We start from the raw sequence: 17,043 nt of genomic DNA on the forward strand, positions 1-17,043 counted from the left end.
TGATGTCAACCTTTAGCCACTGTTTCTATCAACCATGGCTCTACACCAACTGCCTGACCAAGCCGAGTAACGTTCACCTGACATCAACTTGTTTTTTGCGCATCACATTCACTTGCTAAGGTGAGCCACGTCCCTCTTCACTATCGTGAGTCGTGCCTTCTGACTATTAATGTGCACTGCACCTCGCTGACACCTACCTCTTGTTGTTGACGTTAGCCCCCCTTATGTTGCTGATGCTAGCACCTGTTTAGGCCCACTTCTCATTTTGGCTATTTTCTATCTATTTTGGTTTATATTTTGGTTGTTTTGGCTCGATTCCCGACTATTTTTGATCTTCCAAACTCATTAGTACAGTATGTTTTTTTCGATTTTACCTCCTTTTGTTGTTCTTTTTTTTTGCTTTGATCACAGATTATCATAGACTGCTCCTACTTTGCTCATCTTATATTTGTTATTCTTAAAGGGTCTAATTATGTTCTTTGGACCCAAGCCATGTCTAGATTTCTCAAAGGTAAGAAATTATGGTGCGTTATTATTAGGGATATGCCTAAACCAACAAAGGGGGCTGAGGAAATTGTAACCAAATTTCTCGATCGTTTGGCAAAATGGAACAGCAAAAATTATCAGATCATCACTTGGTTCCAAAATATTTTTGTTACATCTATTAGTCTTCAGTTCGGTTGCTTTCAACTTGACTCAGTTTCTACCCCTGCTAAAGATACTTGGGACTTTCTCAAAGAACGGTATAACACTACTGGTCATGCGCATCAATATTAGTTTCAGAGTCACCTTTATTGCATGCGACAATAGCTTGGTTAGTCTATTAATGATTTTTTGTCTTAACTATATTATGTCTAGGATCAGCTTACTCTTTCTGAACTTACATGGGCTCATACTAAAGATGCTACTCTATTTCTTGAGTATCGCAATCAGTAACTGTTGGTTCAATTTCTCATGGCTCTACATCTCATTTTGGGCTGGTACGTGCATCTCTTCTACATCGTACTCCCTTGCCTTCTCTTGAGCAAGCTATATCTGAGCTTCTATTTAAGGAAACTCGTCTTGGTCCCTCCTCCACTTCACATATGACTCAGTTCTGGCCACCCCTCAGTTACGGAGCTCTTCTTCTCTCTCACAGACTCCTCGATGCATTTATTGTCAGAATCATAGGCTCCTTTTTGCTCATTTTTTGGTTAAATGATCAGTCAGGTCTTGATGCTACTGCAACAAAACTAGCCCTAGTCATCTCCAGCAAGATTGTTTTTCCAATCCATCTCGTCCATCCTCTACTGGGTTGTCCTCTCGTGGATCTCACTCTCAGGGACGTTCATATCATTCCGGGAATCAATCTTGATCTATGCCTGCTCATCACACTGTTGTTACTACCTCTGAGGACTTCTCCTCTTCTAAACCATTAGATCCTTCCACCCTGGTCTTCTCCTAGATAGATGTTGAAACCTTGATTAAACAATTTCTCTCCATGTCTGGTACTCCTCCTTCTAATGCTTTGTATGTCACCTCAGGTACATCTTCTTAGTATTTCGAGTCTGCTTGTTGTAACCATATGACTTCTAACTCTACTATTTTTTCTTCCATGTCTTCTTCTCTTCATATCCCTTCCATACATACTGTTGATGGTTCTCTCATGTTTGTGAGTCATGTTGGTTCTGTTTCTAAATTTCGTTTGTCCTTATCACATGTTTATCTTATTCCTGCTCTCACTTTAAACCTTATTTCCATTAGTCAGTTATGTGAATATGGTCTAACTGTCACCTTTTCTACTAATGGTTGTTTTGTGCAGGACCCTTGGATGGAACAGACCATTGAGATCAGTCGTAAGCATGGACGTCTCAATGAGCTCATTCATCTTCATGTTCTAGTCTCCACTCCATTGGCTGCACTACATTTGCACCATCATAATATGTCTCTCCTTTATCACCTTTTCATCTTTGGCGTTAGTTGAAATATTTAGTTTCTAGTGGTCAGTTAGGTCTTGTCTCTTTAGACACTTTAGGTTGTTTATCTTGACAACTTGCAAAACAGTTGTCTTTATCTTTTAATAAAAGTAATTATATTTCTTGTACTCCATTTGATCTTATACATTATGATATTTGGGGATCATCTCTTATACCTGCCTTGGAGGGATCACGCTATTTTGTTATTTTTGTTGATGATTTTTCCTGTTATACTTGGATATTTCTTATGAAAACTCATTCTGAACTTAAACAACTTTATTACAATTTTGCCAAAATGGTTCAACAATTTTCCAAAACTATAACAATCTTTTATTCTGAAAATGCTATGGAATATAGGGATTCTAATTTTTGATCTTTTCTTCAAAGTCATGACACTCGGCCTCATCATTCTTGTGCCGACACATCTCAAAAAAATGGACGTGTTGAACAGAAACGTAGGCATATTCTTGATACTACTCGGGCTCTTCTCATTATTTATCTTGTCCTAAAAAGTTTTTGTGGAAAGTTGCACTTACTGTTGTTTATACTATCAATTATGCCCCTACTCCAGTTCTTCATAATCAAACAACCTATGAGCATTTGCATGGTACTTCTCATTCTTACACTGCACTTAGGGTTTTTGGGTTTGCATATTTTGTTCTTCTCCAGCCTTATGAACACACCAAATTAAAACCTCGTTCTCGTCTGAGTTGTTTCCTCGGAAATGGAATCAAACATAAAAGTTATCGGTGCTGGGATCCCATTTCTAGGCGTCTTCGTATCTCTAGCTACATAGTTTTTTTTGGGAATATAAAATGTTTGCCTCCCTTTCTTCATTTAACTTATCTTCTCCAGCTTCCACTCTTCACTTTATTGATCCCTTTATAGATCTCCTTCTTTATGATCTTGATACAGGTATTCTTTCTCTCCCTCGAGAGACGCCATTGCATATGCTTGATCCTACCGAGACTGTTCTCTCTAATGGTCCTCATTGTGTCTCCTTGGCTCCTTTGCCTCTTGATGAGTCTTTACATGTGATGACCCAAACATGCATATCATTATTGAATTTATATTATTATGTGAAATTTGAATGTTTATATGTGCGCTTTGTGTTTAATTTGTATAAATCTGTCTAGATTAATAAATATCTATTGGACTACCTACTTCAAATCAGAAATTGAAGGCCTAACTGAATTCAGAAACTAAAATTGACAAGTTTAATAAGCTAATTTGAATATTTAGAACCTTTTGAGAAGTTTAATTAAAATTTGACTCAGATTAAATTAATTAGAAATAAACAATTAGATTTAATTGGGATTAATTATCCTTAAGCATACTTAATTAATTTAAGCTAATCCTAGCTATCTATATATATGTGTGTTAAGAGAGTTTGAGTTCATTTACTTGTCATTTTGGTCCTGAGATTAGAGAGAGAGAGTTGAGAGCTAATTCTAGAGAGAGATGAAGGTTCAAGCTTAGAAATTCAAAGGGAATTGTAGGGAAGGCTCAAATTCAAGCTCTAGGTAAGGATGTAAACCCTAATTCATGTAAATAACTATCTAGCAAGTTGAATTCATGAAAGAAATAAGATGATATAAAAGGAATTTGAAGGAATTAACTTGAAGATGATGAAAATTGGCTTAGCATGGTCATGCAAACATATTTTCATCATGTTTTACTATTTTGAGCATGAGTTTTAGTATTCTTGTTAAATTTGGGAGTTGAATTTTACATGCATCAAAGAATTACAAGTTTAAAAGGTTTAATTTCATGGTTTGAAAGTTTTGAAAAGAGTTTGAAAACCATTCTTTACATGCATGAAGTTTTTTAGTACAATTTTGTCAAAATCATGGAGTTTTGAGTCTGTAGTTTCAAATTGATTCTATATTCATGGTTTTCAAAGTGTTTTCTTGTGTTTGGACAAGCCATGCAAGACTTTGAATTGTAGACTCTTTTTTTGAAGCTCAAAATTCTGTTTTGGAAACTCAGAATTCGACCTCATTGCTCGAGAAGTAAAGTAACCGCTCAAGCGCACATGTGATCATCTAGTAGTTTCGTAGAGTTTTGCAAACTGCTCGAATGACCAAGAGTCTGCTTGAGCGAACTCAGTTTTCATTACACTTGGCTCGAGCGATTGTTGAGCCCAGATTTCGAGCATTCAATTCTTTTGCAGGCTAACCAGACTGCTTGAGCAACTAAAGGACCGCTTGAGCAAACACCCTATTTTCAGCAATTTTTGAAGAGCATTTTCATGTGCATATTTTCACTGTCATATTCTTTTGAGCATTCTTAGGCATTGTAAAGGCTTCATTAAGGAAGTAATAAGTTAGAAACCCACCTAAAGAATTGAATTGAATCAAATCAGAATAGAATTGAATTAAAGATGTATGTTTGAGTAGTATATTTCAATGTGTGTTTGTTTTGTGTTTTGTGTAGGTTAGACCACGAAGTGTAGCGTTTGTTCAAGCCCACCGTGAGTAATATCTCTATAAAGATATGTTCAAAATTGTATTTGACTTGTTGAAGAATGATATTTTGAAATCTTATTTTATTTACTTATGATTGAATGTCCTTATTGGAAATGTATTCATGGCATCTTTTATGATGTGTTGGTTGAGGGATTTGGGAAGGGATTTGTAAAGAGAAATGGAAAAGGTAAGTGAAATGTAAATAAAAAATACTTACATTTCACCTAGTTTCACACACCTTTTCCCTTTTCCTTTCCCTTTCCAAATTCCTTTCCGAATCCCCTAACCAAACATATCGTTAGTGAGGCCCTTGCCTAGGAGACATAATACCATGGCCCATAGATTAATTGAAACACAGAGATCTCTAATGTTAGATCTTAGTGGTCCACATTGAATTACCCATTGTGGTTCTATTGTTTGACCCATTGTTGTCCCATTGAATTGACTCTAATGGTCCCATTGCCTTCGGTATATCGATATATTGTTACTCTATTAGATGTTACCACGTATAATGATTTGAATAAATATTGTTAATATAAAGGATTGATATGATTGGATATATGAATTGTTTTTGGAAATTGAAATATATATTTTATGAGATGTTGGACTTTATTCATCAACCCTATATATTTATGTTACTCATTAGACTTTAGCTCACCCCCCTTCCCTTATATATATGTAGGTGAGCATTTGGATGGTCAAGCTTAGAGCTATTTCCAAGAGTCTGCCTTTTTGTCAAGCAATTGAGGAGTGCCTTTGTGTTGAGGCATTTACTTGATCTCAAGAGGAGTCAAGATTTTGTTGAACCTTTGTTTTAAGTTTTGTTTTGATGGATGATGGTCATGTTTGTATGTATTTATGTTAAATTCATTATAAATATTAGAGCACGAGTGGTATTAGAGCATGAGTTATTTCCTCACAAACGTGTCCATTTGAGCAATAAAGTGTCTAGAAAAGATTTAAGATTTGCATTCTAGCACAAGTATGATATGAATTTGGCATTCGTATATGTGAATATGTGTGCATACATTTATGTAACGCCCTCGAAATAATAACATTAAACCCATCAATATAGACATGCATTGATATATAAAAACTCCACTTTCTTCTATTCATCAGAGTTTCATTACCTAAAAGTATTACATGTTAACGACAAAAGCAAATGCTCTGAAGGCTTACAGCTTTCCAAGTTAACACTTGGTTACAACAAAAGAGTGCTAACTCATTTACACATTAGGCCCTTGGCCTGAATATACATGTAATACATCAAAGAAACAAAACAACAAAAGTCTGCCCGCCTCTAGCCTCCCAAGCTACGTCCTTGGAGGTGGCATGCTACCTGTACCTGAAAATGATATTCCCATATAGGGTGAGCCACAGCCCAGTAGAAATGCACTAAACCAAATATGAACAATGACTAAAAGATTAGCAGTTGATAGATGGCCAACACTGATACTTTCCCTTATCATACTTTATAGTTTCATGACATACAAGTCCATGTTACAATCCATTTTCCAATTGTTTTCAATTCTCAATTTATAACCATGGCTCAGAACCTGGCCAAACAACTCATATGAGACAGTAACTCATATCAAGCACTTTCCCATTTCATAATAGATAAGCATACTAGCTATATCATCCACTTCCATAGATATGCATAAGAGCATTATCACACTTCCAAAGACAAGCATATGAGCTCTGTCAACACATTACTAGATAAGCATATGAGCTCTATCTATGGAGTCCATCCCCTATCTTCTCCCAACAACATCCGGTTTAGAGGTCCATCCCCTATCTTCCCTTAAACCGTGGAGTACATCCCCTATCTCCTCCAACACAACACGATGCATATAAACAATAATTATACACATCATCATACAACACATAAATTTAATGTATTCTTTCAACCGTCATACTCAAATGACATAATCCAGTGATTAGTTTCAGTTTACCTAATCATCATACATTGTCTACAACAATCAAGACTATCCTCCACCGATAGCCCAAAGTAGTTATTTCTATACAGAAAATAAATGCAACAATGGATATATAATCAACATTTCAACCAGGTGTGTGATAAATAATCCAACTACACCCTTTATTTCCATACATTCCCAAATCAATTTCTCATTTCTCATAATTAATTATACGAATTAATTAACCAATGTAATTAGGACATTTTCCATAATTAACATTACAACCCTTAGGTTCCATTATCATTAATGTTTCAACATTAATTTCACTTTTCCATGCCAAACATGCATCTAGGTTTTATATAGCTAAAACCCTAACTTTTGTAAATTTACACAAAAGTCCCAAACTTTCACAAAATTAACAAACCAACCCCAACATCTCCAAATGCTAAAATTTAAAGACAAAACCCATAGTGAGGAGTAGGTTATCCCTACCTCAAAAGATGACTCCCAACCAAGAAGGTGAAGAAAACGAAAATGCTCCAAACCACGAATTTCTCGGATCAAAAGATAGCCCTCGACGATCAACAACTCTTTTGTAAAGGCCAAAGATGAGGAAATCACTCCTACTAGATCAATACCTAGAGAGAAGGTAGAGCTCTAGAGTGAGAAGCTCAACAATGGTGTTTTTGGAAAAGTAAGAGAGAGAAGAGAAGTGAAAAAGTGTTTTAAAATTGACCCACAGCCAACTAATATACGACATTCCCGCTCGAGCGAAAAACACAACGCTCGAGCGTCAAGAACAAAAACTAGGTCCGCTCGAGCGCAAAAGGCCCCGCTCGAGCGCCAAGACACAAGAATAAAGCACATCCGCTCGAGTGCGAAAACCAGTCCGCTCGAGCGTAGATTTCCTCCTCCCAGAACTTATACCCAGAAAGTACTACCCGCTCGAGCGCCAACAAACCCGCTCGAGCGCTACCGTTCGAGCGTAAAAATCACATCTGCAGAAGTTTTGCAGGAACACGAAATACTGGAGGTGTGCAATCCCCGCTCGAGCGCAAGAAGACCCGCTCGAGCGGATCGCCTAAAAACTGGACAACAAGGATTTGAAACCAAGTCCTAACCAACCTGTAACAACCCTGCTCATAACATCCTAAAACTCAATCAAGTGGAATTAAAGGACGGCAACAAGATAGATACCACTACCAACTTCACGGAACCGAGTCCGGAATACAACAGAACAGTAAAGGGACAACCGGGATCGCTATAATTTATGTATATTATAATGCAAGTTTATATAGATCATTAAGAGCAGATGAATTGGAGGAGTCTAACTCCTCATGACTTGATAGAATGGAAAGAATAATTCAAGATATGGCCGAAACCTTAAGGTAACAGCTACAACAACAACAACCGCCGCTGCCACCGCCACCACCACCACCATTGTCCATACCACCTTTGACACAAGATTATGAAGCGGGTGATAGTACAATTGCACTTACTAAAGAATTTAAAATGATGAAACCACCGTTGTTCTATGGGGGAGTGGATCCATTGAAAGCTGGAGCTTGGGTCCTTGGTATTGAGAAACTTTTTGAAGTGCTTCCATGCACAGAGGCGCAAAAAGTTCTATTGGTGCATTCACCCTAGAAGATGAAGCTAGGAGATGGTGGATGTTGATTAGAGATGAAAACAGGGGCATTGATTAGGCCTGATTTCTAGAAATCTTCTATGAGAAATATTTTTCGCAATGTATCAAGGATAGAAAGGTATCTAAATTCGAAAGGCTTAGACAAGGGAACAAGATAGTAGCAGAATATGAAGCTCATTTCACTGAGTTAGCACATTTTGCACCACACATGGTTGATACAGATTACAAGAAGGCTAGAAAGTTTAAGGGAGGATTTCATGATCCAATTCAGGAGAGGATTAATGTGCTAAAATTACTGAAATATGTTGATGTTTTGGATAAGGCATTAATGTCAAAATCGAACATGGCTGCTCACAACTGAATTTTGAATGGAAAGGCAAGAGACAGAACTTTAATGCAAACAAAGGGTAAGTTCAATTGGATCAGTTCCTACAATGAAGCCCACTACAACATCGGTGCAAGGAGAGATAATCTAAGACAAGGGAGAGTTTTTGCACTCATTCCAAGGGACGCCCAAAATACAAAGGCTATAGTTTCAGGTACGCTCTCTATTTGTGGTGAAAACACTTGCGTGTTAATTGATTTGGGATCCACACATTCTTTTGTTTCCATGATATTTGCTCACAAATTGAATAGACCATTAGAATCTCTAGATTATATGTTATGTGTTTCGTCACCATCGGAAGGTTCTATGTTGTGTTCATCTATATATCCTATATATGAAATTATGATTGGGAATTCTATATTGTATGTTGATTTGTTACCTTTAGACATGACTTATTTTGATGTTATTGTGGGTATGGATTGGTTATCCAACTATCATGCAACTATTGATTGTGTATCTAAACGAGTTTTGTTTTGACCTCCGAGACAAGATGGATTTTATTTTGAAAGTAAGGGTGTAGTTTCTCCACCATACTTAATCTATGCAATAAAATCTTGTAAGTTGATTAACAAGGGGTGTCAAGGGTACTTATGTAGTTTGTTGAGTGTTTAGGCTACAGATGTTACCTTAAACAGTATTCCAGTAATTAGGGAGTTTCCATATGTATTTCCGAAATAATTACCAGGAAACTTGATTGACCGGGTAATTGAATTTGTTATTCATGTGGCACCGAGCACTCAATCAATTTCAAAGGCTTCATATCATATGTCAACAGTCGAAATGAAAAAGTTAAAAGTTCAATTGCAGGAACTACTTGATAAGGGGTTTATCCGACCTAGTACATCACTGTGGGCTACATGGGTTTTGTTTGTGAAAAAGAAAGATGGGACACTCCGCTTGTGCATAGATTACCGGGGACTTAACAAGGTAACTATCAAGAACAAATATCCTTTACCTCATATTGATGATTTGTTTGATCAGTTACAGGGAGTTCAAGTGTTCTCAAAGATTGATTTGATATCTGGATATCATCAGTTGAAAGTTAACGCTGAGGAAATTGAGAAAATCGTTTTCTAAACCAAGGATTGATATTATGAATTCTTAGTCATGCTATTTGGAGTAACAAATGCACATGCAGCTTTTATGGACTTAACGAACCATGTTTTCAAACTGTTTTTGCATGAATTTGTAGTTGTGTTCATAGATGACATTTTGATTTATTCTAAGAATAAAGAAGACCATGAACATTCTTGGGGCATGCTATTAACAAAAATGGTATATCTGTTGACCCATAGAAAATTGAGGCAATTGTGAATTAGCCCACTCCAACAATGTAACAGAGATTTGGAGTTTTATGGGTTTGGCAAGTTATTATATAAGATTTGTAAAAGACTTGACAAAGCTAGTTGCGCCGCTCACTCAATTTACTCAGTAAGGAGAACCATTTGAACGGATAGACCAAAAAGAGTCTGCATTTCAGGAATTGAAAACAAGGCCAACTACAATGCCGATCTTGACATTGCCATCAGGTACAGAAGGTTTTATGATATATAGTGATGCTTCATATAAAGGTTTAGGTTGTGTTTTGATGCAGAATGGTAAAGTAATTGCCTATGCATCTTGGAAATTGAAACCACATGAAAAAAACTACTCGACGCATGACCTAGAACTTGCCGTCGTTGCCTTTGCATTGAAGATTTAGCATCATTATCTTTATGGAGCAAAATGTGAGGTATATACATATCGTAAAGCCTAAAGTATTTCTTCACCCAAAACGAATTGAATATGCGTCAAAGGAGATGACTAGAGTTAATAAAAGATTTTGACTTGCAAATTCAATACCATCCGGGCAAAGCCAACACCATAGCCGATGCACTTAGTAGAAAGAATGTAGAAAACTTGGCATGTTTACTTACAAAGCATAAGGAACTTTTGTTGGGCTTGGAAAGGCTTGAAATTGAGGTTGTACATCATGAGCAAAATGATATATTAACCGCAAGGTCTGCACAATAGGCAATCATAAAAAAGATCAAACAAAGACAAATGGAAGATGAATTCCTCAAGAGAGTATGTGATGATTTTGAAACCAACTCAAGATCGGGTTTTAGTATAGATGGTCAAGTGCTGAAATTCTAGGGAAGATTTTGTGTTCCTAATGTTTCAGAGTTGAAAAAGAGAATTTTGGAAGAAGCTCACAAATCTAAGTTCACGATGCATCTGGGGAATACCAAAATGTATCATGATCTGAAACAAGTGTATTGGTGGCCTAACATGAAGAAAGAAATTGCCAAATATAATTCTCATGTATTTTCAATGTTAGCAGGTTAAGGTAGAACACTAAAGACTAGCGGGATTGCTACAACCTCTTCCCATTCCAGAATGGAAATGAGAACTTATAGGCATGGGTTTTGTTATGGGACTATCTCGGACATCCAGAGGTATGAATTCTATATGGGTTATTGTGGATAGATTAACTAAATCTGCTCACTTTTTACCTATTAAGACATTTTATAATGATGATAGACTTGCTACTATCTACATAAATGAGATTGTACGTTTGCATGGAGTACCAGTTTCTATTGTGTTAGATAAGGATTCCAAATTTGTTTCTAGATTTTGGTAAAGTCTTCAAAAAGCAATAGGAACAGAATTGAGGTTTAGTACTGCTTTACATTCGCAAACTAACGGGAAAATCGAGAGAACCATCCAAACTTTAGACGATATGCTTTGTATGTATGCATTGGAATTTCAGGGCAGTTAGAAAACTTATTTACCATTGGCAAAGTTTGCATACAATAATAGTTTCCAAGCTAGTATTGGCATGGCATCATATAAGGCATTGTATGGAAGAAAGTGTAGATCTCCAATTTGTTGGAAAGAGGTTAGGGATAGAACTTTGTATGGACCGAAACTTGTGTAAGCAACAACCGAAAAGATAATGATCATATAACAAAGGCTTAAGACTGCTCAGAGCCCATAGAATCGTTATGTGAATCAAAGGAGAAAAGATTTAGAATATGGAGTGGGTGATCATGTATTCATTAGAGTCACACCGATGAAAGAGCAAACGAGATTTGGTAGAAAATGTAAATTGGCTCCTCGCTACATCAGACCTTTTCAGATTTTAGAGACTTGGCCTAGTTGCTTATCCCATAGCCTTACCGCCGGGAATAGAACAGGTAAATAATGTGTTTCACGTGCCAATGCTTTGGGGTTATCTTTGGGATCTACTTCATGTCATAGATTATCACCGAATAGGTTTAGATGATGATATGAAATATGAAGAATGGTCAATTCAGATCATTAATCAACAAATGAAGCAATTACGGAATAGATTAATTCCTATGGCGAAGGTGGAGTGGAAAGAACACTAAGGTTAAGAAGCTACATGGGAGAAGGACGATGAGATAAGACAACAGTATCCACATTTGTTTCGAATAAAGGTAACTTAAGTTTGGAGGACCAAACTTTCTAAGGGAGAGAGACTGTGACGACCCTAACATGCACATCATTATTGCCTTTATATTATTATGTGAAATTTGAATGTTTAAACGTGTGTTATGTGTTTGATTTGTATAAATTTGTTTAAATTAAGGAATATCTATTAGAATACCTACTTTGAATAAAAAATTAAAGGCCTAACTGAATTCAGAAACTGAAACTGACAAGTTTAATCGGCTAATTTGAATATTTAGAACCTTTTGGGAAGTTTAATTAAAATTTGATTCAGATTAAAATTAATTAGAAATAATCAATTAGACTTAAGTGGGCTTAATTAGCCTTAAGCATACTTAATTAATTTAAGCTAAACCTAGCTATATATGCTTGTGTGTGAGTGTGTTAAGAGAGTTTGAGTTCATTTACATATCATTTTTGGTGCTAAGATTAGAGAGAGAATTGAGAGCTAATTCTAGAGAGAGAGGCTTGGAAATTTAGAGGGAATTGTAGGGAAGGCTTAAAATTGTAGCAAGAACACATCAAATCCAAGCTCTAGGTAAGGATGTAAACCCTAATTCATGTAAATAACTATCTAGCAAGTTGAATTCATGTAAGAATTAAGATGATATAAAAGGAATTTGAAGGAATTAAGTTGAAGATGATAACAATTGGCTTAGAATGGTCATGCATGCATATTTCCATCATGTTTTACTATATTGAACATGTTTTAGTATTCTTGTTGAATTTAAAAGTTGAATTTTACATGCATCAAAGAATTACAAGTTTAAAAGGATTAATTTCATGGTTTGAAAGTTTTGGAAAGAATTTGAAAGCAATTCTTTACATGCATGAAGTTTTTTAGTACAGTTTTGTCAAATTCATGGTGTTTTGAGTCTATAGTTTCAAATTGGTTCTATATTTATGTTTTTCATAGTGTTTTCTTGTGTTTGGACAGCCATGAAAGCCTTTTACTTGTATACTCTTGTTTTGAAACTCAAAATTTTATTTTGGAAACTCAGAATTCTACCTCATCGCTAGAGTGGTGAAGTTACCGCTCGAGCGCACTTTGTGATTGTCCAATAGTTTTGTAGAGTTTTATAGACCGCTTGAGCGACCAAGAGTCTGCTCGAGCGAACTTAGTTTTCATTACACTTAGCTTAAGCGACCGTCGAGTCTAGATTTCGAGCATCCAAGACATTTGCAGGACAACCAAGTTGATCGAGTGACCAAAGGACTGCTCAAGCGAACACACTGTTTTCAGCAATTTTTGAAGAACACTTTCATGTGCATATTTTCACTATCATATTCTTTGGAGCATTCTTAGTCATTGTAAAGGCTTCATTAAGAAAGTAATAAGATAGAAACCCCCCTAAAGAATTGAATTGAATCAAATCGGAATAGAATTGAATTAAAGATGTATGTTTGAGTTATATATTTCAATGTGTATTTGTTATGTGTTTTGTGTAGGTTGGACACCCGAAATCTAGCGTTTGTTCAAGCCACTGTCAGTAATATCTCTATAAAGATATGTTCAAAATGTATTTGACTTGTTCAAGAATGATATTTTGAAATCTTATTTTGTTTACTTATGAATGAATGTCTTTTTTGGAAAATGTATTCCAGGCATCCTTTAGTGTGGCCCTTTCTTGAGGGATATAATACCATGACCCATGGATTAATTGAAACACGAAGATCCCTACTATTAGATCTTAGTGGTCCACATTGAATTACCCGTTGTTCTATTGTTTGACTCGTTGTGATCCCATTGAACTGACCTTAATGGTCCCATTGGTTTCAACATATCGATATATTTTTACTTTATTGGATGTTACCACATATAATAATTTGAATGGATATTGTTGACATAAAGGATTGATATGATTGTTTTTACTTTATTGGATGTTACCACATATAATAATTTGAATGGATATTGTTGACATAAAGGATTGATATGATTGGATATATGAATTGTTTTTGGAAATTGAAAGATATGTTTTATGAAATGTTGAATTTCATTCATTAACCCTTTTATATTTATGTTACTCATTGGGTTTTAGCTCATCCCTCTCCCTCCCTTCACCTTATATATATGTTGGTGAGCATTTGGATGGTCAAGCTTAGAGCTACTTTCGGGAGTCCACCTGTTTGTCAAGCCATTGTGGAGTGCCTCTGTGTTGAGGCATCTGCTTGATCTCAAAAGGAGTCAAGCTTTTTGTTGAACCTTTGTTTTAAGTTTTTGTTTTGACGGATGATGGTCATGTTTGTATGTATTTATGTTGAAGTTTAAAGTCATTGTAAATATTATGTAGTGTGATTTGAAATGTTGATTATCTATCTAAGTGATGAAGTTTACCATATAAGCATAACTGAATGGACTTGATTTATTATTGTTGATTGTTTCCGCTAAGCCTTGTTATTAATAAACAATTTGCATTTGTTATTGAGGCCGTAGGTAATTTATGATTACTTGCCAGTCATGACCTAGACCTTTAAGGGCAAGTTCAGATCGTGACATCACCATCACCATCCCCATCATCTTTTTTTGAGCCTTCTTCTTCCAGTCATCTACAAAGGATAGTACAACCTAATGTTTGTCTTCATGATTATGTTGTTGGTTTTACTACATTTTCTACTTATAAGACTACCTCCTATCATGAGGCTTGTTCTAACCGCCTTTGACAGCAAGCTATTACTAATGAATTACAGGCATTAGACAAAACTCATACTTGAAATGTTGTTGACCTTCCCTCTAGTAAGATTGCGATTGGTTGTAAACAGGTTTATAAAATCAACACTCATTCTAATGGATCTATTTAGTGATACAAAGCTCATCTGGTTGCCCAAGGCTTCACTCAAGAATATGGTATTGATTATGAGGAGACTTTTACTCCTGTTTCTTTTCTATTTTCTGTCCGTAGTTTGATTGTTATTGCTACTGCTCGTTATTGGGATCTTTTTCAGATGGATGTTCCTCGATGGTGATCTTCTTAAGGAGGTCTATATGCAACCCCCTCCTGAATATACTGTTCCAGCCAATAAAGTCTGCAAATTGCATCGTGCTTTATATGGACTCAAGCAGGCTCCTCGTGCTTGGTTTGCCCAGTTTAATTTTATTATTCAAGACTTTCGCTTCACTACTCAGGGCATCGCTCTTCTTATTCTTTATGTCGATGATATGATTATCACAAGTAATAATGAGGCTGGTATTCTTAGCCTCAAACAGTTTCTTAATCGCCACTTTGAGATGAAGGATCATGGTTATCTCAATTATTTCTTGGGTCTTCAAGTCTCTCATGACTCAACTGGCTATTTTCTTTCTCAAGCCAAATATACATCCAACTTTCTCACTCAAGCTACACTTACTAATTGCAAGACTACTTCTACTCTAATTGATCCTTAGACTCGTCTTACTCCTTTCAATGGCACTCTTCTCCTCGATGCTACACTATATCGGTAGTTAGTAGGAAGCCTTATTTACCTTATAGTTACTCATCCTAATATTTCATACGATGTCCACATTGTTAGTCAGTATATATCGGCTCATCGCACGTCTCATTATGATGCCTTGCTTCGCATTCTTCGCCATCTCAAGGGCACTCTGTTTCGTGGTCTTCACGATTCTGCTCTCTCCTCTCTTAACCTTCATACTTATTCTGATACTGATTGGACTGGAGATCCCATTGATCATCGTTCCACTACTAGTTTATGTTTCTTCCTAGGGAATTCTCTTATTTCTTGGCCTAACAAGAAACAGACTCGCACTGCTCGCTCTAGTGTTGAGCCTGAATATTGAGCTCTTGCGGATACTACCCAGGAACTTATGTGGCTCCGTGGCTCCTTGCTAACATGGGTATAGCTTCTACTGAAGTTGTTTTTCTCTATTATGACAATGAAAGTGCTATTCAAATTGCTCATAATAATGTCTTCCATGATCGCACTAAACATATTGAGATTGACTGTTATTTTATTTGTCAACGTGTTGCACGTGGCACAGTCCATCTCCATTCTATTGCTTCTACTGATCTACCTGCTGATATCTTCACAACGGCTCATCCTCCTAGTCATTTCAGTGACTTAGTTTCCAAACTCATGTTAGTTGATGTCTATCCACCTTGAGTTTGCGAAGGGCTGTTAGTGTATATATATATTGTATTATATTGGTTGATTAGTTGTGATTGGTTCACCTTCCATATTTGGTGTATATACTCTTCTCCTATATATAGGAGCTCATTGTACTTGGTTCATACATACAATAATATACAAAGCTTATTCTCTCTCTACAATATTCTAACAAAAGTGATTAATATTTTTGACTATCAACTCCAGAGCTAACTGAAACAAAAGATAGAAACGCACAAACAAAGTGGGGAGGGAGAGTGGGCATCTCCAATCCTTGACCCAAGCCTGCATCAAATTTAAATTTGGGAAAAAATACTCGAAACCCTCCACTCCTTGACCAAAACTTCAAACCAAATTAATTTTTACTTAACTATTTACACAAATCAGGGGAGCCTCAAATGTTTACTCAAAATTTTCAACATTACTTTGTGGCTCTCAAATTTATCATTCTACCATTAATGAACCTTTTACTCAAACTAGGCTTAAATCTCAATTTATCCATTAGAGTGGTTCTCATCAAACAAAGCTTATTCTCAAATTTGAGTAAAATTTTGAGAAAAAGTTCGAGATGGCATGAGGGCATCTCCAATCCTTGTATTTTACTTGTTGAAGTGGTTCACCTTTGTTGTTCTTGAAATCAACCATTGCGGTTTTGAAAAGGCTACAACCACTATCCCAAACAACGAAAAACATGAGGAATTTATCTACTTATGGAGATGAAACAATGTCATTCTTTTTCTTCTTCAATATTTTCCAGTGAGAGAGTACCGTGGATGAGAAGAGAGGGAGGAAATACTATGGCTGAGAAGAGAAGAAAAGAGGAAATGAGTCTTTTTTGAATTAATTTGTTTATTATTTGTGTGTACCACAAATTATGATTTTATCTTTAAGGGTAATTTGTGAGGAAAAAAAAAAGTGTATTGAAAATAAATTATAATCCTAAATAATTTAATAAATAATACTGACAAATTAAAGTACTGAATAATTTTTTTGGTGCAACTAGAATCCTCCTCTGCAGGAAACTAGAGAACGAAACCCTAAAAAGTGAGGGGTTATTAGGCGCTTCATTTCATCAATTTGTTTTAGGGGTGTAAATTTGGCCTGGTCTGGCCCA

The 17,043-nt window shown here is 36.0% G+C and overlaps 1 protein-coding gene across 1 annotated transcript; it reads left to right on the forward strand.

Moving 5' to 3' along the window:
- The first annotated feature begins 7,851 nt into the window (after nt 1–7,851).
- On the forward strand, nt 7,852–8,348 carry LOC145797891 (uncharacterized). The gene is made up of 2 exons (XM_082885327.1): nt 7,852–7,971; nt 8,097–8,348. Exons 1-2 carry the CDS (start codon nt 7,852–7,854, stop codon nt 8,346–8,348), a joined length of 372 nt encoding a protein of 123 aa, XP_082741453.1.
- The last annotated feature ends 8,695 nt before the right edge of the window (nt 8,349–17,043 follow it).

The sequence above is a fragment of the Camellia sinensis genome, chromosome 8 (genome assembly GCF_055761805.1).
Source record: "Camellia sinensis isolate YWXY chromosome 8, ASM5576180v1, whole genome shotgun sequence".
Taxonomy (NCBI): Eukaryota; Viridiplantae; Streptophyta; class Magnoliopsida; order Ericales; family Theaceae; genus Camellia; species Camellia sinensis.